The 23,489-nt window shown below is 50.7% G+C and overlaps 2 protein-coding genes across 4 annotated transcripts; one reads left to right on the plus strand and one right to left on the minus strand.

Moving 5' to 3' along the window:
- Positions 1 to 214: 214 nt before the first annotated feature.
- On the minus strand, positions 215 to 15,655 carry CDK5RAP3 (CDK5 regulatory subunit associated protein 3). Of its 3 annotated transcripts, XM_016164685.2 has the most exons (15): positions 15,631 to 15,655; positions 14,735 to 14,790; positions 8,842 to 8,887; positions 6,855 to 6,986; positions 6,471 to 6,571; positions 6,078 to 6,126; positions 5,205 to 5,383; positions 4,844 to 4,980; positions 4,482 to 4,626; positions 3,986 to 4,096; positions 3,491 to 3,569; positions 2,752 to 2,840; positions 1,193 to 1,398; positions 655 to 826; positions 215 to 560 (listed from the first exon to the last, which is right to left on the minus strand). In XM_016164685.2, exons 1-15 carry the CDS (start codon positions 15,638 to 15,640, stop codon positions 495 to 497), a joined length of 1,578 nt encoding a protein of 525 aa, XP_016020171.1. In that variant the 5' UTR covers positions 15,641 to 15,655; the 3' UTR covers positions 215 to 494. The 3 variants fall into 3 exon arrangements, with proteins under 3 accessions (XP_016020171.1, XP_016020174.1, XP_016020173.1); XM_016164688.2 differs by lacking the exons at positions 14,735 to 14,790; positions 15,631 to 15,655 and adding an exon at positions 9,116 to 9,221; XM_016164687.2 differs by lacking the exons at positions 14,735 to 14,790; positions 15,631 to 15,655 and adding an exon at positions 9,110 to 9,181.
- Positions 15,653 to 23,460, plus strand: PRR15L (proline rich 15 like). Its single transcript, XM_016164690.2, has 2 exons — positions 15,653 to 15,766; positions 19,004 to 23,460. Exon 2 carries the CDS (start codon positions 19,033 to 19,035, stop codon positions 19,333 to 19,335), a length of 303 nt encoding a protein of 100 aa, XP_016020176.1. The 5' UTR covers positions 15,653 to 15,766; positions 19,004 to 19,032; the 3' UTR covers positions 19,336 to 23,460.
- The last annotated feature ends 29 nt before the right edge of the window (positions 23,461 to 23,489 follow it).

A 23,489-nucleotide genomic window follows, 5' to 3' on the forward strand; every position in this document is an offset into this window, starting at 1 on the left:
AGGGGTTCCAGCTGATTCCGTTACCCCAGAGTCCTTTGCTGAACCATGTGTAGAGGCTAATCTGGGCCCTCCCCATCACCAGAAGAGGGTGATTACCTAAACTAGGCCTCCCTAGAAATAGCTGATGGCCAGGGAGCCCACAAGGATCAAGAACCCCATGCTAATAGGTACACAGCCTCAACTCCAAGCCCAGGGAAGCAGTAACCGTCAGTAATGAAGCCAGAGTCTCTTCCTCTTTTATTAAGTCCAATTAGATAACAAAAAGGAACAGAAGCTATGGTTTCAGGCTAATAGGCTATAGGGCCAATCAAGATAGCTTCCTGCAGAGAGTATGGCGAGTGCCAAGGTTCCCATCTAGGTGATGGTTCTAGCGTGTGGCTTTCCGTCCTCTAGCCAGTTTAATCTGTTGCAGGGCCTTAGGCCCCTCATCAACAGCCTGGCTGTCCCCGCCTCCATCCTGAAGGTTGAGAAGATGGGCAGGAAAAATGTGGGTGTCACAGACAGGTTCCCATCAGGTTCACAGGGCGCCCGTTGTACCTCTTGGAAATGTCAGCTTCAATCTGAAAGACAGCAATACCATGTGGGCAGCAAGCAGAGGGGCCTCATTCTGCAGAAACTCGGGGTCCTCCCCTTGGTTTCCCTTCCCCGTCTTACCAGCTTCTGCAGCTCCTTGGTCTTCTCTAGCAGCAGGTCCAGCTTGGGCTCCAGAGCTGCCTGTTCCTGAAGTGCTTCCTGCTGCTTCTGCACCATCAGTTCTTTCTTCAAAGCCAGCAGCTGGGACTGCTTCAGCTTTTGCTGGAGGAACTCAGTCACTCGGTCCACGTACCTGGGCAGGGCACTCAGGTAAGCGGTGTAGCTGTGCAATCTGAGCATCCCCATTCTACTGCTGGGAAAGGTGTGGCTCAGGAAACCAAATCCCTCATTGGCCTCTCAGCCTTCGCATCCTGCCATCCTTTTTGTAAGGAATACCACTCCTGGTTCCCCTGTCCTCCTGGTTCTGCTTGTATAAACCACTCCATCTTGCCCCACAGAGAATCTGTGTCCCTAGTTAGGACAGGCACAGTTATGGGAGGTAGGGATGACGTTTAAGGGGTTGTGGAGAAGAGGAATACAAGGAATTGGGGCTGTTCAAGGTGGTGGAGCCCTGCATCAGGGTCCCCGGAGCAGCCCAACATCAAGGGGAAAGCCAGACCTTGGTGAGGCCAGGATCATAAATAGGTGCTGCATTCGAAGACTGGTGAGCCGGCCAATCAGATCCTGCAGCGCCGACACCATAGAAACCATCTTTGCTTTGGTCTGGCCTTGCAGGATGGCCGGAGCCAGCTGGAACTGGCTCACAGACAGGATGTCTGCCTCCTCACTCATTTCCACTGCTCTCTGGGACAAGAAGATCTCGAGCTGAGGACCGAAGAGGATTTGGTTCAAACCAGAAAGAGAACTCAGAAACTAACCCTCAGACTGATAAGAATGAATGAGATGTGGGGGTTAGACTCTCAGTGAGGAGGAGTTCTTTCTTTTGAACACTTTTATTGCTAGAAACTCACCAACTATAACGTCAGGGTTTGGGGCAGCCTCTGCTGTCACTCTTTGGCACCCCATTTCTATTTCAGGCCCTACCTATCCCTGAACCCCCCTGCTTCCTCCTAACCTATGGATCAGGTAACTAAGAATGCAGATTCAAAGGGTTCTTCCTGCCACAGTGAAGGTATTTTCTCTCCATGGGAAGAATCCATATTTGAGGAGCCCCGGACTAAGAAACAGCTATGAAGAATCTGAGAACCAGCCAAATATCTTGTCACTCTTATTCAACCCCAGAACTTGATCTCTTTTGTCCTATTCTCCCCTAGAGATAAGAAAGACCTCTCTGGGCAGAGAGAGGATTGAACTGGTGAGGATAAAAAATTTCATGATGCCCTCCCCAAACAGCAGGCCACTGGGAAGGGAACAGACCCAGAGATTAGCAAGGACAGGCCCCCAGCTTCCCAGTCCAAAACACTGGTTCCTTATTCTGGACTGCTCGACACCTTAGCCACAGGGACGGTATGGAATCACAAATGAGGGTACATGGCTCCAAACCTGCTCAAAACCTCCCGCAGCTTCTCAGTTTACTTAGAGTAAAAGCCAAAGTTCAGACGCTTCACCTCTCTAATCTCCTTTACCTTCCCCAGCTCCCTGCTCTGCCACACTGACGTCCTTGTTCATCAAATGACCGGGACACACTCTCATCTCAGGGCCTTTGCAGTTGCTCCCTCCGCCTGGAAAGCTCTTCACCCAGACTTCAGCATGGCTCTCTGCACCCCTGCAGGCCTTGACTTACTGGTCACCTTCGCAATGAGGCCTTCCCTGGCCACCCGATATAAAGCCCCGCAGCCCTTCCCAACAATCTCCGTCTCCCTCTCTGGCTTCTTCCTCCGTGGCACTTATGTTAACACCCAACATACAGCATATTTTATTTGATTTATCTTTTTCTTGTCTGCCTTCCCCACTAGAACTTAAGCTCCAGGAAGTCAAGGACTTTGTCTTGTTCCCTGCTCAATCTCTGGCACCTCAGGCAGTGCCAAGGCTTAGGAGGCACACGGCAAATACTTGTTGGATGAATGGTAGCCATCCGAACATGTGAGGCCCTACTCCAGAATGGGGAAAGCGTTCAGTGCCCTTTACACAAGTAGGAAGGGTGAGGTCAGCCGTCTGGAGTGATGCTGCCTGTGTTGATACCAGGCCTCCCCACCTTCTCCCAGAGGATGAAGGTACCTCCATGAGCTCATCGATAAACTGATTCCGGGTCTCAGGGTATTCAAGAAGTGTCAGGGCATCTGAGCCCCTAGCAACGCCCTCTGGAGCTGCCAGGAAGAGAGACAGAGAGGTGGTGAAGGAGCTGAGGACAGGAGGAGACCTTCGAGTCTGAGAAGCCCTGGTGGGTTAATATGTACACCAATTCATTGTACTAAAATCACTTCCTGCCCCAACCCTAGGGGGAAGAGTTTCTCTTTCCCGTGTCTCTGCCCTAATCGGGCACCACGGCCAGCCACCACCCCCCCCCCCCCCCCCCCCCCCCCCCCCCCCCCCCCGCCTGTGAGGAGGACTACGGAGATGGGTTCTAAGGAGCGGTAAGGCCAGCCCTCCAATTTGGTGGGCGGTGGGAGTGAAGTTTCATCCTGCACTGCCCTCTCGTGGTTTAGTTCACCGCTACATCCTCTCGGCTGGTGACAAAAGGCGGTCAGGTCCGACTACAGAGCCTATCAGCCCTCCTGGAACCAACTACTCCCGCCAGAATGGCTGAACCATGTTCAGTCACCAAAATGTTGAGAGTTTCTAGACTTAATTTTCGGAACTCTCTCTGTTCCCCTGCACTCACACCTTCATCAAGATTTTGAAGAAACTGTTACATGTGCAAGAAGCTCAAACTCAGCAATGTATTTTTTGTTTCTAGAGATAAGGGTGCCTTTGAGTACCAACTTCTGCCAGGGATGCAGGGGATGGGTGCACTTACCCTGGGTTCCAGCTTCCAGCACTGTGATCTGCAAAGCAGCAGCATCGTCTCCCCAGTCTATGCCATCACCCCCAGCTTCCTGGGTGGAGAGCAAAGAACCCCGGCAGTGTCGGCAGATTTACTCCAGCAAAAGGAGCCGGAAAAAACCAAACCCTCAATAAGTTCAATGACTGTACATTTTAACCGTATGAAGGACATGCAGCCCTGATGTAGTTGGCAGAGATAGCAGTGTGGGGCCATGTATGTTGCCACCTAAACCCTGCTTTGTGGAATTACCACCTGCCTACACCTCCACACCGTGCCCCAAACACCCAGACAAAAGATATCAAGACTCTGATATGTCACTTTGGAAACACTGCCTCCCCCTCAGACTGCAACTGGGCTGAGAGCTATGAACGTCAAGTGATGCCTTTAAAGGCACAGACAACACTTTTCTTATCGCTGAAGCAGCCATCACAAAGAATCCTCAGAGGTGGACTGAGAGGGCATCCTAACCTTCGAGTCCGATTCCAGGGAGATGCCCCAGTCAATTCCAGCAGCCTGGGCAGAGATGCCAGAGTCAGTCCCTTCAGAAGCCACCTCCACCCCGAAGTCGCCCCAGTCAATCTAAAAGGGGGAAAAAAAATGTTAGCTCTGAGAAGGTAGGTGAAAAAAGGGGGGCCTACCTCCCCAAGGCCTCAGCTACTTCTGTAGGGAGTGCTAGCACACTGTTTAAATGCAATGGCCTTCAAGCTCCCCAAAGGAGAGCCCATCTTTGGAGAGTTTGTAGGACTGCAGGGTTCCTAGTTCAAAGCCAACCAACTTGCTGAGTCTTTTCGGCACTCATCTATACTCTGATCTCCAGAAGGCCAGAAAAATAAAGGCGTAGGGCCTTCCACCTCTAATCTCTCTCACACAAGTCCCCCTTCCACCTCTGAGACTCTGAATTCAGGTCACGGCAGGCTGGGCTGCGCTCGTTGGAGGGAATCAGCTCTCCCTCGGCTTGTCTTACCGCATCCTCTTCTGCCTGCTCAGGAGGCTCTTCGAGGTGTGGCCGCTCCACCACGGAGGGCTCCGTCCCCGTCCTCCACTCGTACACCGTGGAGTTGCCCCGCGTCTGCACAAATCGCAGCATTGGCAATACCTGCTCGTTGGGGCTGTAACAGAGCACATAACTGATCCTCCTCCCGCCCACGCACGAAGCCCACACTGGGCTTCAGCCTGGGCCGTCAAGTCAGGTGGACAAGGCTCCCAGGGGTTCATGTGTGTAAAATAAAACTCAAATGGCATGTGGGAAAAGTGGAGAAGTGAGAACAGGCAGGGAAAATAGGCAAACTGTTCCCCCTGCTAGAGAGACACTGAAGTCCTCTTTACCTTTCACACACAAACTCCACACAGGCCTGGTACAGGTCAATGGCTTCCCCCAGGGACTGAGCCCCAGCCCCGATCTCCACCAGCTGACTCGGCAGCTCCTTCACCAGGGCCAGCAGTTCTCTTCGGACACTGTCTCCCTAGAGAGAATCGAAGAGGCAGACTCAGACGGAGTGGTGGGAAGCAGAGTATAACAGATTAAAGAAAACATGCAAAGACCGGAGACAGGAGAGAAATTGGCCCCAAAAGGGCACAACCTGGCTGAGAAGGAAGCCCTTCCCAGATGCAAAGGTGCTGGGCCCTGGAAGACAGACAGAGGCCCCAGGTGCCCTCCCACCTCACCGAGATCCGTCCGCTCGCTCACCGTGATGCCATACTGTTTGCACGAGTGGTAGAACTGCTCCCTCATCTCGGCGGCCCCCGCCTGGCCCTCCTCCTCCTTGCGGCTGTATTCTTGCTGCAGCTGCTGGCACTTGGCGATCTGCTTCTTCAGTGAGGGGATCTCATAGTTGACATTCCGAACCAGGAGGCTAGAGAGTTCCACTGAAGAGGGCCCAGGAAATTCACCTCAGACACCTACGCCATAGGGCAAGCAGGCCCCGGGCCAGGCACACATATACCCTAGGATGGTGGCGAAGAGCATGGCGGTGGCCTCCCAGCTCCTTCCCTTCCTAGTCGTGGAAACTAAGACAGCCCTTTAACCCCTCTAACCTAATCCTCACGTGTAACACAGGGGCAATAATATTTACTGGGAGGATTAAAAAAGAGACTCCATGTAAAATACCAAGTACAATTGTTTCTATTTAATAGGTGCTCAATACATAGTAGCTACTATTGTTATTATCTGCACTATTAGAAAAAACACCCAAACTATAATCAGCCCTTTAGTTACCCTCTCAGGGACCCAATATAGCCCCAAGGATGATCCACGCCTCTTCTGCCTCATAGAAAATGGGGGTGCAGAGAGGGTGGGGGCCCTGCAGTCCACCTTACCAAGAGGTCAGTGGTGGAGGACCCACACACACCAGCTGCTTCAGGCCCGATAAATGCCTGCTACCTGCCTCGTCCTTCTTCTCTTCCTAACACTCTTTGTGGAATTTATTTTCCTACCTTACAAATATCTACATCTCAACCTCTTTCCCCGACACAGACTGTGCCTCCTAGAAGCCTCGTGTCTCACAACTCCAGGAGTGGGCTTCCCCATAGACGCCAGGACACCCAAGCTGGGCCACTCTACCTAGGTAGGTGTTGTCCCTCTCATACAGGGATACAATCTCCTGCCAGTCCTAGGGAAGAACAGAGACAGAAGGTGAGCGAGAACAGCACTCAGCAGCCACATGCCCGCTCAGTCCCCAAACGGGGGAAGCTCTCACATCACATCAAACACAAACTCCTCAACCTCCTTTGTGAGGCTGGCTGGACCACCCACTTTCCTGTAAGCGCATGGTGCCAACAAGCAATCCCCAAAACAGCAAGTCTGAAATGTAAACCCGGGGCAGGAGCTACTTTTGGCATAAACTATAGGAACAGAGAAAAAGTTCAGGAAGCATCCCACATAGTCATCTCCACCTGATCCTCAGAGAGAGACCAGAGAGGCTCTGGTCCCATTACCACCCTCGCCCACACTTGCCTTCATTCGCTGTGAAGAGTACCGGCCAAAGATATTTTTTGTGGAAGCTTCAGTGCCTTTGAGAAGGTCCACGATTTTTAGGCAGTGGAAGTAGTGAATGTCTGGAAAGCAAGTAAGACTTTAAGAATTCCAGTATCTTCCCACCTACTCTGCCCAGTGCACATGGCTGACCCATGTATGTGTCAGTAATTTTAGCATGCATAGCTCTCTCATCATGCATAGCTCTGCCCTTCATCAGTTTGTGTTGGAAGAAACCAGCATCTATGCCCAATCAGAAATCTTTCTCTAGGGATCAGCCCTGAGACTAAACAACAGGAGAGCAGCTTAGCTGCTATATACTGTCTCAGGAAAGAGGAGGTTCCAGTAAGGTACCAAAGCACTCACAGGATCCAGAGAGCAGTTGGGCGATCTCTTCGCTTTCTGGCATGTCCTGGATGGCAGCATTGATCTTCTCTCGAATCGTCAACACCAGACTCTGCCATTTCAGATTACAGTGCCTTCTGTCTACCAGCCAATCTGCGAAGAGACACCCAAATCACAGCGTTCCCATTCATATGGCCAAAATTCCGTCACTAATTCAAGTAAAAAACACTAAGATATTGGCTGAAAGTTGTATTCATGTTGGTTAAGGTGTGAAGGTCATGGGGAGATGGGAGTAAAGACAGGCCCAAAGGGATGCTTGGGGCTAAACAGACTCTGGCACCCTACTTCATAGAGCAATTGCCTTGACACAGGTATAAAGAAAAACTTTAAGTTGATCTTGACATCAAAGCGCCACTTTTGACCACTCTAAATTCTCCATAATATTTTTGCTTCTATGGGTAATTATATCTTTCTTACTGACAAAGGATGCTGCTCAACTTCTACTTTGTCGGGGCTTGGATTAAGCATGACAATGGAAAATACAGATGGTTATGCCAAATACTGGATGAATGAACAACTGCAACGCCTTTAATACCTATAGTGCCTTAAGGACTAGATAGCACTGGTCTATTACTACCAATGAAATACCAGCTTGCACATGTGACTGACCATGTGACTGACCTCCTGGCATTTGGGCCCAGATTTGTGTTTTTAGAGGAGGATGTGAGTAGCTGACAGCCATGCATGCTTCCTCAGTAGGCGAAAGCTAAGAGTTAGGTTTTGTGGTCAGATGGTCCTGGCTTCTAATTATTAACTCTCGTGGGCAAGTCTCTCAAGTTCTCTAAGCTTCAATTTCCCGTATGTACATGAGAATAAGATACCAAGTACAAGGGGGAATGCAGGTAAAACACTGAGCACCGTGCCTGGCACATGGCAAGGCTCGATGAATCTTAGTGATCTGCATTTTTACAATGTCAAGTGCTTAAAACAGGACTTGCTATGGAGCAAACCCTCAATGAATGGTTGTTGTTTATTGGTCTCTCTCATGACCAATGACATATACCAAAACTGCACGTGCTGAAGAACTGAAACAAATCTGAAATAAATCTAACGAAGCTCCATCACACAGAACTAATTAAATGGCCCACAGTGGTGAATTAAGAACCTTTTCTTGGTTCATAAACCTGCCAACTGATCAAACACTGGGGTCCCACACTAGTTATCATTATATTCCCTCCACTGTATTCCTTTAAATTTTTCAGGAAGCAAAATTCTGTGGATGTCATGGAACTAGAAGCAAAGGAATGAGGTAGTCAGACAGGTATCATCTTGTTAAAACTGGCATCAAATCAATTAATCCAATGAGCATTTAAAAACCCAGGAGCTGTGCACTTGCCCTGGAGGAGTCAGAATGAAGAGGCCCTTCCCTGGCCCTGAAACTGGGGAGGAGGTATGTAGATCGGATGCAGAAAGCAGGGAGGTGTCCCGCCCACTAACAGGTCTTTATTTATGTCCCTCTTACACCTAGAGTCAAGGAGAGATGGAAGCTTTTAAAACGAAAGGAGCTGAAACTTATTGGATTTCATTAACCAAAGTCATCATAAACACAAATAAATAAAATTTTAAAAAATAAAACGAAAGGAAGGAGGGTTTTTACCGGCATAATAAAAAAGGCACAGACATTGGAGCCTGAGAGACTTAAGTTCTAATTTCAGATCTCTCAGTAGATGACCGTCTTTACAGGAAGCTATTACCCTCTCTGTGCCTGAATATGATTTTGACAGCACATGTTACAAATGTTAAAGTAGAAAACGCTGGTCAAGTACAGACTCTGTGTATGGTTCCTTCCAGCTCCTCTTACAAGGCAGCTCCGCTACAAATGGGGACACTGAACATGGTGACTGGTCAGCGCCGCAACAGGGGCCTTGGGGCATCAGGGCTCCCAGGTGTTGGCAACAGAGTGCGGCTAAGGGCCGGGCCTCCCCATAACAGGGGCGCCCCCGCCTACCGAGCAGCTTGCTGGTCTGGATGTCGATGGGCACATGCTGATGGTCCTAGTGGGAAACACAACAGAAATCAGGGTGTGAATGCAGGGAAGGGGCGTGCCATCGCGCGCTCATTTAGCGGGCACAACTGCCACACTGCGAGGCAAAAACGACGACCTGGGGAAGACTGCGCCCGCCCAGGAGAGAGGCCGAGGAAGCGGGTCAGGGAAGGACGGGCTGAACCCAGTCCAGGGTCCCCGGGCTAGCCCCCCATTTCCCCAGCTCCCGTACCCCGACCTGCATCTCTCCTCCACTTCCGCTTCCGGCTGCCGATCCGGGCCCGCCCCGCCCACTACAAATCCAGCGCTGGCTTGGCAGAGTCTCGGTTTAGCGACAAGCCGGCCTCCTCCGGCCACGTCGCCGCTTTCCTCAGAGCCAATTGGGGCGCGCGCTCCACCCCTGGCCGCAAGCCCCACCACCCCAGGGCTCCGAATGGCTGAGCTCAGGGGGGGCGGGAGAACAGAAGGCAGCCAATGGGAGATGCGAGGCGGGCTCAGGGACGGAGAGGGGCGGGGCGCCAGGAAACGGCTGCAGCGGCAGCGCGATCGCGGCAGGCGGCGCCCGAGAGCCGATCCCAGCCGTGCTGGCCGTTTGCGCACCGATATACACGTCTGCTGGCCGGGTCCTAGCGCCGAGCTGTGTAACCTGGAGCCCGTTAGAAATGCCTTTCCGGCCTTGCCTCCCTTTAAGTCTCTGGTAGTTTGTAGATTTCTTGTATCACTTGTCACACTTTGCCCTCCCATTCACTTTATCTAATAGACTTGTATTAAGCACCTGCTGCATGTTAGGTGATTAGGGCAGGAAAGGAGAGGGAGGAAAGTCAAGGGAGGTGTATCACAAAAATAACATGGAGAGTCTTAAAGGATGAGCTGCAGAAAGAGGGGTAATGTGTGGAGGGGGCGTCCCCAAGGGGGGGGTGGATGAGACAGTACAGACAAAAGCTTTGGAGGCCACAAACTGCAAGAGGGGTGCAGAGAACAACAAGCAGGCAAGGCCAGCAACATAATTAGTGGGGTTCAGTGCAAAATGGAAATGTGGGGTCCCTTGTTAAAAAATGTGAAGAATTTCCAGTGGGCACTGCATAGGTCTCATGCTCGTGAGGTTGGCCCTTCAGGCAGACCAGCTACTGTGCACTAAAAGGTGTGAGGCAGGGAGTGGCCAGAGAAGAGATTGTGAAGGTGGAAAGGTCCTATCATAGGGAACCTCACAAAGAACTTGTACTTCACCCTAGCCAAGAGGAACCACTGAAGGGTTTTAAGGGTTTGAAGCAGGGAGAGACCTGTATAGATTACCTTCAAGGAGGGTGGATTCATGGAAGATAAGATTGGAGACAGGAGACTGTCAGGAGGTTATTACGCAGAGGTCAGGGCCTGACCTAATCTCTCCGACTTGGCAATCAAATGGCTGTGTTGGGGTGAGGGTAGGGAGAATTACAGCAAGGACAACACCTAGAGTGTTGAATAGACAAGCTATCACCTGAGACAGGGATGCAGGATGCTGAACAGGTGTTGGGGAGGAGGGGATTTTGGATTTGAATTTGTGGGATTAGTGGTACAGGGGGACCCCCGTGTAGAAAGTATGCAGGAGGCACTGGGGTCTATAACTGTAGTAGCTGAAGCTAAGAGAGGGCATGAGACAGGGCAAGAAGTAAGTAGAGTGAGGAGAGGGAGTGGGCTGAGGACAGATCCCCAGGGTCTCACAGGGCTGGGTGTGCCATTTTGTGGTCCTCCCATAGGAAGCTCTGCCAGGTTTTTTCTAAATGAACTCCCACCTCCTCCTCAGCACAGCACTTCGGACTCAGTAAATTTTTTATTGAATTGTGTAGTATGACATAGTAGTGAGAAGACCTAGATTTCTGCCTAGTGAGATCTTAGATCATTTCAATAACCTCCCTGTCAGCCACAATTTTCTTAACATGGAGACAGCACTATTCTGACTATCTCAGTGTATTTCTGTTTATATGCTCAAAAAATAAACATACTAGATGTATATAACTCTTTACAGTTTATAACATGCTTTAATATAGTTTATCATGCTTTGTCAGCTCTGTGTGTATGTGTGCGTGAAACGTTAATCATTATAAAATGGGTTGAATGACTTCCTTGAAATGGCTCATAGGGCAGAACTAAGGGCCTCTTCAGGGCTCTCTCACGAGAATTTGGCTCTCGTTTCAGGTCCTGACTCAGACCGTAGGAATGGCTGGGGCTCCCCCATGATTAAACAAACACTTTCTGGGCTCCGACTGTATTTCTGGCTCCCTGGGGTATCCTGGGAAGCATGGCCCTGCCTTATCCTTAAAGTGCATCTCTCCTCCTTGAATCAGCAGGCAGAACAGAGCAGGGCAGGGTGAGTCTGGAAGGCCCAGCCCAGGTGAGTTGGTGGAGGCAGAGATCACTGGCACCCAACCCCACCTGTAGTACTCTGGGTGACTCATGGAACAGAAGGATGTTTAAGGACAGTTCTGAGAGGCTGCTGGCCTCAGGATGGCTGCCCCAGAGAGCATAGGAGTATGGGCTTGTGCAGTATTCTGTTTGCCTTTTTTCAGGGTCATAGATAACTTCAGAGCCTATGGGCAGATGAGCACGTAAGTGGTCTGGCATCCAGGGCAGACCAATAAGAAATAAGAAAAGGTGTGGTGCGTGCACGAGGTCCTTGGGGCTCCCAGCATCTGTAAAGTAGCAGGGAGAGGATGTGGCATGCTTCTGTGAATCTCTCACTTCTCTGATGATTTAGCAGAGGACACTGTCTGGGGGAGAGGAGCACATGGAGAGAGGTAGGGAGGACATAGCAGGCTTGTGCCAACTTGGGACAGGAGAGAGCATAGCCCCAGGATACTCTGTATGCAGGCTGCTTTGCCATCCTTTGTTGTTGTCAGCTTGCTTATTAAGTGAGAACCATGTGCCTCAGGCCAGTGTGGATCTAAATGTTCTACAAGCCTTATCTAATTTGATCCTTCCAACAACCTTATAATGTGGGTACTATTATTAGCCAGATTTTAAAGGCAGGGAAGCCAAAGTTTAGATCATTAAGTAGCTTGTCCAAGATCATACAGTTAGGAGTTAGTGGGGCTGGGACTCAACCCCAGGCCTGTCTGGCTCCGCAGCCTGCATTCTTGTTCTCTGGGGTATGGCTTCTCCTACAGCCCTGCCTGCCCCTCCTGCAGCTCAGCCACCACAGACCCAGGTCTCTTCCTCCCTCCTTCGGCCAGACTCCCACTTTCTCCCCAGTTGTTCCACCAAATACTTAGAACCCCCCACCTTACAGTCCTGCCTTATTCCAAAGTCCTTTCTTACCACACCCCATCCTGAGCAAGAACACCCATTGTTTATCTTCCTACAATATCTATAAAAAGCAAGTTTACCCCTCATAATCAAATAACCCTATTTTTTTTTTTAATTTGCCATATGTTTATTACTTTATGGTCTGCATCTCCTGTGTGTTTGCTCACAGTCACATTAACTGTGGTCTGTGTGTGTGTCTGTGTGTGTGCGGTATATCCGACTGCTGGGCTGAAAGCCCTGAAAACTCAGCAGCTTCAGTTGGGCCTCCTGCTGTTTGCAGGAGTAATCTGTGTCGGGGTTTTGTTTTTGTTTTTGTTTTTGTTTTCAGGCTATCTCCCCAACTAGTCTGTGAGCACTTTGTGGGCAGGGAGGACAGGCTTGTTCACCTCTAACCCCAGTATCTTCATGACACCTGACATTGAGTGTCAGGTGCTAAATGGATCTTATAAAGAAAGGAATAAGAGAAGGTGTTGCATGTACATGAAAGCAGTTAGTGATGAGCGGGGACCAGGGTCACTTGGCCTGGATGAAGGGGCTTGTGCTTCTCCAGCTCTTTCTTATCCCTCTCTCTGCAGCTCAGGACTTGGAGTCAACTCCGCTGAATCGCTTGGAACTGGAGGGGGGAAGTCAGGATGAAGACATCAGGGCTGCTGGCTTCACAAATCAAGCACCCAGTGAAGGCCCGGGAGGGGCCAGCCAGCTGGGTCGTGCTCTGGGGCCACTGACTGAACCCTAAACCCCGGAAAGCCACGCCTTCACCATCTCTTCACCTTCGTTAGTCTTCTGGGGGAAAAAACCTCACTGGGTAGCCTCATGAATTGGGTCCGAGGTGTCGTCTCCTAAGGATGCCACTTCATTTTATTATTTCATCATCCCCATCATGGCAGGTGGAGGGAATCTGCTTTTCTAAGGGAAGGAAAACCAAGTCCACTATCAAACCACCCATCTCTCAGTCTCTTTCTCATGCACTTCAATGGTAGTTTGCCAAGCACCATTTGCCAAAGAACTGGAGTCCTTAACAAGAAGACATAGCCCCAACCCTCAAAGAAATTTCTAGTATGATGTGTGAAGGGCTAAATCCCATGAAAGAATGCCCAGATCCTAGCACTGTGCTCATGTTCAGTAGATACTTAAAAACATCCATATGAACCAAAGGAGAGGTGTGCTCAGAGTGCTAAGGGAACAGAAAGGAGAGTATCCAACTCAACCTCGGGGTTAAGGCATGGGATGAGGACGGAAAACCAACAGAGCGGGCTCCTGGGAGGAGTAACGCTTGAGCTGAGTCTTGTAGAATGGGAATGAATTGTGGCCCAAGGAAGAGCTGAGAAGCAGAAGTAATGGGTGTCATTCTAGGAAGAGGCAATAACATGGATAAAGGACAAGGTAAAAGACAGCATGGCTCCTCCAGAAGTTTATTATGGGAGCACAGGATATTTTTAGACAGAGTGGAAAGAAATTAAGTTGAAGAGATTGGCCAGGGGAGATGATGAAGAACTCTCAGGTCTATGACAAAAGGTTGAAATTTAATCCCGTAGACAGGAGTCCCAACCAGTGGGCAGCAGATCCCTGGAAAGCTGTAGAATTGTGCAAAAGGTCCAGGAATCCATAAATAAATTTGTAGTATTTCAGTGCATACTAGGCATATAGTAAGCCAGGGCTATTGTAACAAATTAACACAAACTGGGTGCCTCAAACCATCATAAACATATTCTTTCCGGAAGCCGGAAATGAAGGTGTCAGCAAGGTTGGTCGATTCCTTCCAATGACTCTGGGGGCAATTGCTCCATCCCTCTCGCCCAGCTTCTGGCGGAGGCAGGCAAGCCTTAGTGTTCCTCAGCTTGCAGCTCTATCACTCCGACCTCTGCTTCTGTCACTTCTGTCACGACATGGCCCATCTCCCTGCATGCCTCTCCTCTAATAAAGACACTAGTCTTTAAATTTAGAGCCCACCCTGATCCAGTATGACCTCATCTTAACTAATTATATCTGCAATGACCCTGTTTACCAAATAAGGCCCAATTTTGGGGTTCTAGGTGAACATAAATTGGGGGGGGGCAGGTGCTATTCAATCCAGTACAGTAAGGAAATGTAAATATAAAAGATTAAAAAATTACCCCTTCACTTCCACCCTACTAGCAAAAATTAAGATGTCTGTTCATAGGTTGTGTTCTCCAGCGGTCGATGAGCTTTTGGGGGCAAGATGTGTGTTAGGAATCAATGCCTGTGAGAGGAGCCAGACAGAAGTAGGATTGGGCAGAAAGAGAAATCTAACAATAATGCAGGCCTGACAAAACTTCAGTCAATTTGGTGGGAAGTGAATATTGGCCCTCAGAGTGTCCTTCATGGGGTTGAATGGCTGGACTTCATATTCCCGGATGTGGGCTGCCCCTGAAGGTCATGCAATCAGGTGAGAAGGTCTCCGCACACTCTACCTCCTTGCCTTTCCCTTTCTTCCTGCCTCACCAGGAACCCTTCCTCCCTCCTCCTCTGAGAATTCACTTCAGGTTTTGCTTGCTTTATAATTAATACCCAGTAAGGCCTATCAAGGGAAGGCTGGACAATTGGGGGACGTTACCTTGGGGGTGGGGAGGCCATCACAGTTCTCTTTGAGAGTCTGATAAGAGTGTGACTCTGTAGGCAAAAAAAAAAAAAAAAAAAAAAAAAGTAAATGCCCCACTGCCCCCACTCATAGGATATATTTTGCATATAATTTCAAGGCTCTTGAAGCCCACCTCTAAACCAGGGAGGAGGGGATGAGGAGTTTTGAGGTTGTGGTGGGTCTGGGGAGCCTGGCCCAAGGAGGGACCAGGGCCCTCATCCCACCCTAACTCAGGGAAATCTTGAGGAAGGACCCTTCAGGTCAGGAGGGAACCACAGCCCCCCACCCAGCGCCTGCCTGAGGAGCACTGAACTTCGGGCGGAGCGGACAGCCTGGGAACCGGTCTGCCAACCAGTTTAACCAGGGACTGGTTTCGACTCTGGAGTTCAAAGGAGCTGGGTGCACCCTGTCCCTCTCAGCCAACGGGAGCAGTGGCCCTTAACCCCTTCCCGGTTATGCCTGGAGCAATGTCCAGGCGTGGTCTGTGCTGGAGAGGGGTCTGAGCCTCTTTGGGGCATGAAACGGGGCGGGACGACCTTGGCTTGAGCTGGAGGTGCAAACAGGCACCCGAGTAAGGAAACTGAGGAGAGAGGCTCCCCTGCTCCTTCTACCCACAACTCCCCTTGGGATTTCCTCCTCCTGATTAGGCAGTCTCTGGAGGACCCTGGCTTCTGGGTGGGTGCAGGGGCGCTGGATTGGATTTCTGGGGTGATGAATATTCATCAGCCCTAGCCGGCCTCTGCTTCTGTTTACTTAGCCGGGAGGGGCTGGGTTTCAGGTTCACCTTGACTCCTGGAGGCTCAGCGAGCAGGTACCCGCTCCCGCACCTGTTTCTCTTGCACCTGCTGCACAGCTGCTCGTACCCAGCTCACCTGGCCCCATCCTCGACTGGCTCGGCACCCTGGCGGCATCCCCAGCTCCCCCAGCCTTCCTCCCAGGCAGCGTCTACCCTCAGCTCCTTCTCTAGGGAAGGTCTCAGTCTCCAGCCCGCAGCAGTCCGGATTGCAGGTACAGGCAGAGGGTGGGTGGGTGAGAAAACCAAGACAGAGTCAGGCACCCCATTCAGTCTCCACGGCTGACAAGTCCCGTGGGGAGGGGGAACGCAGGCATGCCCGCTCGCATCTCTCCCCAGGTGAGCAGGCAGAATTGGGCTCATCCCACTGGCTTCCTGGAGACCATCCAGGCCTCCAGCAGAGCTCCTTCTGGGAAAGTTTCACCCCAGAGCCATTCTCTATTAACTCTTGCTGAACTGGAGACTATCACCTCCTACCCCCACCCCCAGCCTTAAGGATGTTTCTGGCTGTCTCATGGGAACCTCTCCCTGTCCCTATCCAGGGTATTCCTGTCTTATCCAGAGTGGAGAGGTGACATAGGAGTCCGGCAGAGGGCTGGGGGTGTCAGGGGGTGGGGGGAAGCGCTGGGTTTTGTCTTACAACATAGAAACTGACTTGCTCCCTCAACCCTTCTCCATCTCTTCACCTTGCCCCAGTCAATGGTTAACTTGGCCCAGCTCAGAAGGGTCTCTACCCAGTCTGAGCAAGGCCTTTAGAGCAGCTAAGGAACTCAGCTAGGGGTAGGCCGTGGTGCTGGCTACCATAGGCAGGGGGTGGTGGGCTGTCCTGTGAGCCCCCCACTCCCATGGGTTCCCAAACAATGCAAGCGGCGGAGGTACAGCTATCCTCCTTGGGGCAGATTTCTATCATCCCACAGATTGTAAGACTCCAGGGCAAGGGCTTAGCCCTCGGCTTGGCCAGCTCTCTGCCCTGCATAAGTAGACTACAGGACCCACCGTGTGTCACCAAATGCTGGGTCTGCTTGAAATCTCAGTTACACAGCCCCCAGTCCCTTCCTGCTTTCTGCGATTAGGCATAGGCACATGGCTGTAGGTGTCTTGCTCTTTGCTACTTTGGATAGATGGGAAGTTTATGTCTAAGAATCTTATAACTGAGTTATTTTGTAAGCCAAAGACATAATTTAGCTGTTCTGCAAATTTAGACTTCTATAACTCATGCTTATGTAAAGGGGCAAACAACCTGCTTACTGGTGCCTGCATGTCCTCCTGGACAAAAGGACAGCAAGGCCTGGCAAAAAAAACATCCTAGAGAAACCAGAATTCAAGGTCAGGGAACAGTAGCACCAATGCCTTAGTGCCTGGCAGAGGCCCCAGGTCGGGGGCTGAGGGCTGTTCTTGGCTCTCTCTCCGGTTTTCCAACAAGTTCCTTATGCTCTGTCCCACCCTGTGTGTGCCACTTGAAATGCCCATTATAGTGAGTATATTTGAACTGTCACAAGCAGAAGCCACTTCCTCTCATGGAGCTAGGATGTCTGGTGATCCTCCACACCTCGAGTTCTTTGGCAGCCCTGCATGGGTGGTGGTAGGGCTGTGGGCCTTGCCTGGACCTGGTGGCGACGGGGGCACACACAGACCAAGCAGGCACCTTGTCCCTCCTTCCCTGTCCTCCCCACAACTCCTTCCAGAAACCCATTCTGGAACACCGAGTTCTGTGCAAGGCTGTGCTGAGCCCAGGTGGGGCAAACTGCCAAAGCAAACCTCTCAGGCTGTCCCCTTGGTGCAGTCACCTCTCCAGGGTGCCCTGAAAGTATTTATCTGGCCACTCTCACCCTGTCCTTCACTTTCTAAGTGGGAGGTGCACAAGGTCTCCCCTGGGCTTCTCCTGCTACTTGAACTCAGCCAGAGGGACAGAGCTGGCAATATGGGATCTCCTTCCTAGACAAAGGGGTGGGAAGGAATCCATTAGGTGTGTGCTCTGGGGAAGCGGTGGGTTTATGGAAGGACAGGGGACAACGAGAGCTAGGGGGGCAATGGTTGGAGGCCCTCAACTCATTCCAAGCCTAGGCCGGCATCCCGCCTTCATTTTTCCTGAATTCAATATGCTGCTCCTCTAAAAAACCAAACTCCACACTCGTTATGGAAAATACGAAAAACAGAAGGGAGAAAGCATCTTGTATTCCTTCTACATAAAGAAAACCACAATTAATCATTTGCCATATATCTTTCTGGTCTTTTAGAAAAGGTAATTAAAACCATCGGTTTTTATAAGGAGGTGATAAATTTGCCTGTGCTGGGCTAGCTGACCACCTAGCTTTCCGATGTATTATGGCTACTGCCCCTCCTCCCTAGGACCTTTCATGGCCATACCCAGGAGTCCTGAGACCAGACCACCAACCTCTCTAGACACAAAGATGCCTGGGTTCCTCATATTCTGCCTATCTGCTCTTCTATTAATCTTAATTCCTCTGGTCTACTGTCTCCTTCCATCTTACATACCCTACCTGTTGGCAAAGTCCATGTACTTCATCTCCCAAAACTTCTACTAGCTCAGACAGCACCTTCGTGGAAGTTAGTAAGTGGTGAGGTCACATCCAGAGCCCATCGCTTGTCAGTAGAGAAGCCTGGATTTCAGCCCCGCAACCCACCTCTGTGGGGTATCCCTATGGAGGATCCAGCCTGTGGTAACCATATCTCACCTGTCTTGTGGAAGCTGGGTAGGGAAAGGGGACCATCTCACAATAACTATTACTGTTATCGTAAGTCGTACTTTGGTAATGTCGACCTCTGTGGACAGGCATTAATGTCAGAGTTAAATGTTAGGGCCAGAAGGGACGGATGAGGACACTGAGGTCCAGAGAAGTAACTTGTCAGAAGTCACGAGGCCGGAATAGTCCCCAGGACTTCCTGCTCCCAGCCTGAGGTTCTTCCTTAGAGAAAGCCCGGCAGCCCCTTCAGTCCTGATGGTCACCACCGGAGGTCCAGATTACTCCGAACATTTCTATCTCATTTAATTCTGTAATGAATTCCAAAAAAAATGCACAAGGCGTTTCTGTCCATCTGATACCAGTTGACCATCTGCCCAAACGCTGTCAAGGGCCTGGTTGCTGTGTGACCTAGGCAAACTGTTTACCTTCCTGTAGCCCTTGGGGACCTAGAATCTCAAAGCTGCATGGCAATGGTGTGTGGTTTTGCCCCCACTGTCACCTCTGCCTGGCTCAGATGACTTCCCTTTCAATGTGTACTTGGCCATCACTTCCCCAGACCCTCTATCTTTTCATACTCTCCAAATGCATTACCTCACTTACCTGAATCCTGGGTTCACTCTGCCCTAACTTCAATTCTTAGGACTGGGCTATTATAACAGCCCATAAACAGGAGTCTAGAGAGGGTTGCTCCAAGGTACCCTCCTTCCTCCCCACTAACCCCTTTCTCTCCCCACCCTGCTCCTGCAGAAAGCCCCACCCTTGGCTCAGGGAGCACCATGACCGAAGTTGGTTGGTGGAAGCTGACCTTCCTCCGGAAAAAGAAATCCACTCCCAAGGTGCTGTATGAGATCCCTGACACCTATGCCCAAACAGAGGGCAGCTCAGAGTCCCCGCGGCCTGAGGGCGGGGTCCCCGACAGTGACTTTAACACCCGCCTGGAGAAGATTGTGGACAAGAGCACGAAGGGCAAGCACGTCAAGGTCTCCAATTCAGGCCGCTTCAAGGAGAAGAAAAAAGTCCGAGCCACGCTGGCAGAGAACCCCAACCTCTTTGATGACAGGGAGGACAAAGGACAGTGAAAGGGGCCTAGAAGGGTGTTAGCACTTCCCCCACTCCCTGCCATCAGCCGGATCTGAGACAGGAGCTTGCCACACTGGCCCCTTTCGCTACAGCTAAAGCCATGGGGACAGCTGATACCTGCTGGCAGGAAATGTCTGTTTTAGATTTGTATTTATGTGCCCCAGCTTCCTGGAAGGCCTGGGAGACCCCGGGGTTCTCCCACCCTCCCCCACCACATACAAAGGCACTCTTAGTTCAAGGCTAAAAAGTCTCGCCCAGGAAGAACAGCCCTCTGTGTGGCAGTGGCAGGGCCAACAGGGAGGTGGGCATGGCAAGGACTGGAGAGAGGGAGCCTGACCTACTTCGCCTGCTTCCAGGGCACAGGGTCAAGGGTGAGTGTGAATTGCTGCTCCTTCTTCTTTCTTTACCTGTGACTCTTCCTTGGACAAATTCTGAGAGCATTTTCTAGAAGCCATGTGATGGGGGACTGGTTTCCTGGAGTGGGAAGGGGACTGAACTTGATTTCACCTCCTAACACAACTGGGAAACTTCCTAGAACTTTTCCTCCAGGTGTGCAGGGGGTTGAGGAACCTGTTATTCCCTCGGGATGCTGCAGAAGTCTAGGTTAGGGACCCCATGGGTCCAAATTAGGGGAGGGGGCGGGGAAGCGCTAGTAGGAGCTAAAGCAGCCAGTTCTCTTTTCTCCTTCATATTTAAGATGGATCAGCCTCAGAGACGAGTCCTGGAGCCTTGAATTTTGTTTTAAAAAGTAATTGTAGGTTTTTTTCTTTGTAATAAACGATGCCGTTAAAGCAGAGAACCTATTTATACTCTCGTCTCACATTTATTGAGATGACTGTTTTCTATGCCTTTATCTCCCTTTATGTAACCAAAGTGGAACTCGGTGCTCAAACCCTTTCTTTCAAGCTTCAGGAAGGGTCTCCAGGTATAGGAGTAGTAACTGGGACACTAATTTTACCACCAAGCCACCCTTAGCACCTGGGGATGGAGAGAGTGAAGGAAGGAGCTAGTGATACCTCAGTGCTCAGTTGACCAATAGAGAGGCCACCAGAGGCTCTAAGAGGATGGATCAGGATCACATTCTGGTTCCACCCCGAAATAGCTGGGTGATTTGGGCAACATTTTAAAAAATCCCGCTCTGAACCTCAGTTTTGTCTTCTATCAAAGGGGCCGTAATGATACCTGTTTCACAAGGAGTCTCAATGTTAGGTGGCCCATAAGTAGTCCTGTAGCAGGTGCTCAGTGAACATTGGTTTCCTTCCCTCTCTCCTTATTAAGGAACTCCACAGAGCCTAGACTTCTGTTTAAGGAGGAGGAGAGAGTGTGCTCCCTGTGCCCTTAGGTCCAGATCTTTCTCAAGCCCCAGGAGCTGGGAACTGGAAAAAGTTGGCCAAATCTCTGGAGCTTATGGTGGGAACAAAGAGAGACTAAGTTGGTGACTGAACAATGTGGTCCGACAGCTTCCAGGTCAGCTCCTCGAGGCTGCTGGGCCACCCCACCCCACCCCACCCCACCCCAGGGAGCGCTGCTCAGGAAATTTATTACCAGAACAAACAGACTATACAAGGGGGCCTTTGTTAGGTGGCATCGCCCAGGCTGGGGGAGCTCTGAGGATGAGTGAGGGAGACAGGAGCTGGAGAGAGGGAAGGAAGCTTCTTCCTCCCCTATCCCCCACATCACATGGAACTTTCTAGGGTTCCACCAGTTATTACTCAGTCCACAAAGCCTCCCATGGAGTAGCAGACTTTTCCCATACTCTGGCCCTACCCATTGTTAATAGCTGATGTTTATAGAGGATTTACAACGGGCCAGGCCCTGTGGCAAGTACTCCCTGAGGTTCCTCACTTAATCCTCTCATCCCCCAAGACAGGGGCTACCATTATCATTTTCCAGGTGAGTTCCCCGAGGCTTAGAGTTGAGTCACTCTCCCGAGGTGGCAGAGTTGGGAATGAAGCCAGAGCTGGCCTGCGCACGTGACCACTACACCGCACAGCCCCTTTCACTCCTGATTTTCATCTGCTTAGGGGATGGGAAACTGAGGTTCGGGACAAAGAAAGGAACAGTTGCCTTCTGCTGAAGGGGAGGTGGGGTGAGAGGGGGCAAGGCCTGGACCGTGGCATCCTGGGAGGTGAGCACCATTTGAGGGGGCTGCAGACTCCGGGACCAATCGGGGAAAGCCTACCAGCTTTGTGGCTGAGTGTACCCTGAGACTCCAGACTGTAGAAACCTCTCACTTCGGCCCATCTTGAGCTTCCCTTTGGCTAAGGAGAGGAATGACGCTGGGCCCTGGGCTAACCTAATGCATGACCTAATGCTGGCACCACATTGCCACTATTATTCCTCTTAGGTGAGAGGGTCTGCGGGCCTCTCTGCCCTGTGCATGCGACCCTAATCCACAGACCCAAAGTAATGTCTGCAGGAATCATTGAGGAAAACTCCACGGATACCCCTAAGCTGGGTATTGGTATATGGGGGTGAGGAGGAGATGGGGTGGGTACCAAAGGCCAAGGGAGATCTGGCTGCCCAGGGAGTCAGAGCCCAGTCAGCTGCAAGTTTTCACGTGGCCAGAGGAGGAGGAACCGAGAGTGCAAATATGTGCAGGAGCCGACAGAGGCTACGGGTTATCGACCACAGTTTCACTGGGACACGACCCAATGGGGGGAAGGGGGAGGCATGAACGGCTTAGAACTGGCCTGTGCCTCCCAGAAGGAGCCAGCTCTGGGTGACGGGCTCCCCCTGCTGGACGCCAACTTCCCAAGAGAGGAGAAGCGCGGGTGGGAGGAGTTGCTTAAAATCCCCAACTCCCCTTCCCGGTCCCGCAGAAGTTGGGGGCGGGGGTGGAGCGAGGAGAGACCAGGCCAGATTGAACATAAACATCACACACATCTGATGAGTTTGTATTACAGACTTGGCAGAATGATTGTCGGACAGAGAATAGGGAAGGAACAGCTGAGACCAAGCTCAAAGCTGGAGGATACACAGCTCCCAGTAACACAAACAGGACAAAGGAGGGAAAGGCACCCCAGCAACTCTCCTGTAGGTGGCCTCAGGGTTAGCTTCGTGCCTTCCTGCACTCAGGTTTAAGTGGCGGATCAACACCAAGAGGGCGGGCCTTGGGGGAGCCACAAAGTCAATAACAGACGCGGAAGCACCTGACCAACATACAGTTTAGAATGGCAAGTTCAATGTCAACATGCACAAATAATAGTCAGTTCTCTGATCCTGCGTTAGCCACAGCAAACATTTACTTGGTGTGGTTCCTCTCCACAGTCTGTAAGCCACCCATCCAGGCTGTCTCTGGTCATCAGACTTGTGTTGAAGAAAAGCAAATACAGTTCAACATGAGCCTCAGCTAAAATTTACGAAAGAATCCAATCTTGGGGGGGGGGGGGTGGCTTTGGTTTAGAGGTTGAGGCCAGTGCATCCAGTCACCTGGGGAGTCCTGTTGAAAGCAGGATAAGATTCAGTGGGTTTGGGGTGGGCTCCCAGGTGATTCTGACTGACACTTCCAGCCTGAGGACCACACTGGGAGTAGCAAGGATTTAGACTAGAAGGTCTCAACCTTGGCTGCACAGAGTTCCCTGGGGAGTTTTAACATTTCCCAAATCCCAGGCTGCACTCAGACTGATCATATCATCTCTAACAGTGAGATCTGGGCATTAGGACTTTTAAAGCTCCCCAGGTAATTCCGGCAAGTGATGCTGGAGTCATCATCAGTAGAGGCAGGGAGTAGGTGAAGGGGATGTGTGAGCAGTCAGACAGTCATAATCTTAATAATTTAATTTTATACCTGGAGAGTAAAATAAATACTGCTTATAAGCAAATATGGAAAGTAAAGCTTGATTAAAAATCTTCCTGGCCTGTAGGTACCAGCACATGAATCCCTTCTACAAAACTTATGACTGGGATTGAATACTTCCAGTAAGAGAACACTCACTACCTAACAGGTAGCCCACTCTATCTTAGGCGGCCTTGATTGCTTGAAATCTCTCCCCATATTGAGGTTAAATCTATTTCTGTGTAATCTCCACCCATGTGTCCTTTGGAGCTACAGAGAATAAATTTAATCTCTTTTTCCACATTCCTGTGCTTCAGATAATGAAAGGTAGCTACCAGCAGGATGAGTGCTACAAAAATATCTATTAATAAATAA

Source organism: Rousettus aegyptiacus, unplaced genomic scaffold (assembly GCF_014176215.1).
Source record: "Rousettus aegyptiacus isolate mRouAeg1 unplaced genomic scaffold, mRouAeg1.p scaffold_m13_p_6, whole genome shotgun sequence".
Lineage (NCBI taxonomy): Eukaryota > Metazoa > Chordata > Mammalia > Chiroptera > Pteropodidae > Rousettus > Rousettus aegyptiacus.

Excerpts from the sequence above, each read along its gene's own strand:
- PRR15L (XM_016164690.2), top strand. The coding sequence starts at position 19,033 with ATGACCGAAGTTGGTTGGTGGAAGCTGACCTTCCTCCGGAAAAAGAAA.
- CDK5RAP3 (XM_016164685.2), bottom strand. Across the intron at positions 6,127-6,470 it reads ACTCTTCACAGCGAATGAAG|GACTGGCAGGAGATTGTATC; the intron begins GCAAGTGTGGGC and ends GTTCTTCCCTAG. Across the intron at positions 4,627-4,843 it reads GTGGAGTTTGTGTGTGAAAG|CCCCAACGAGCAGGTATTGC; the intron begins GTAAAGAGGACT and ends GCTCTGTTACAG.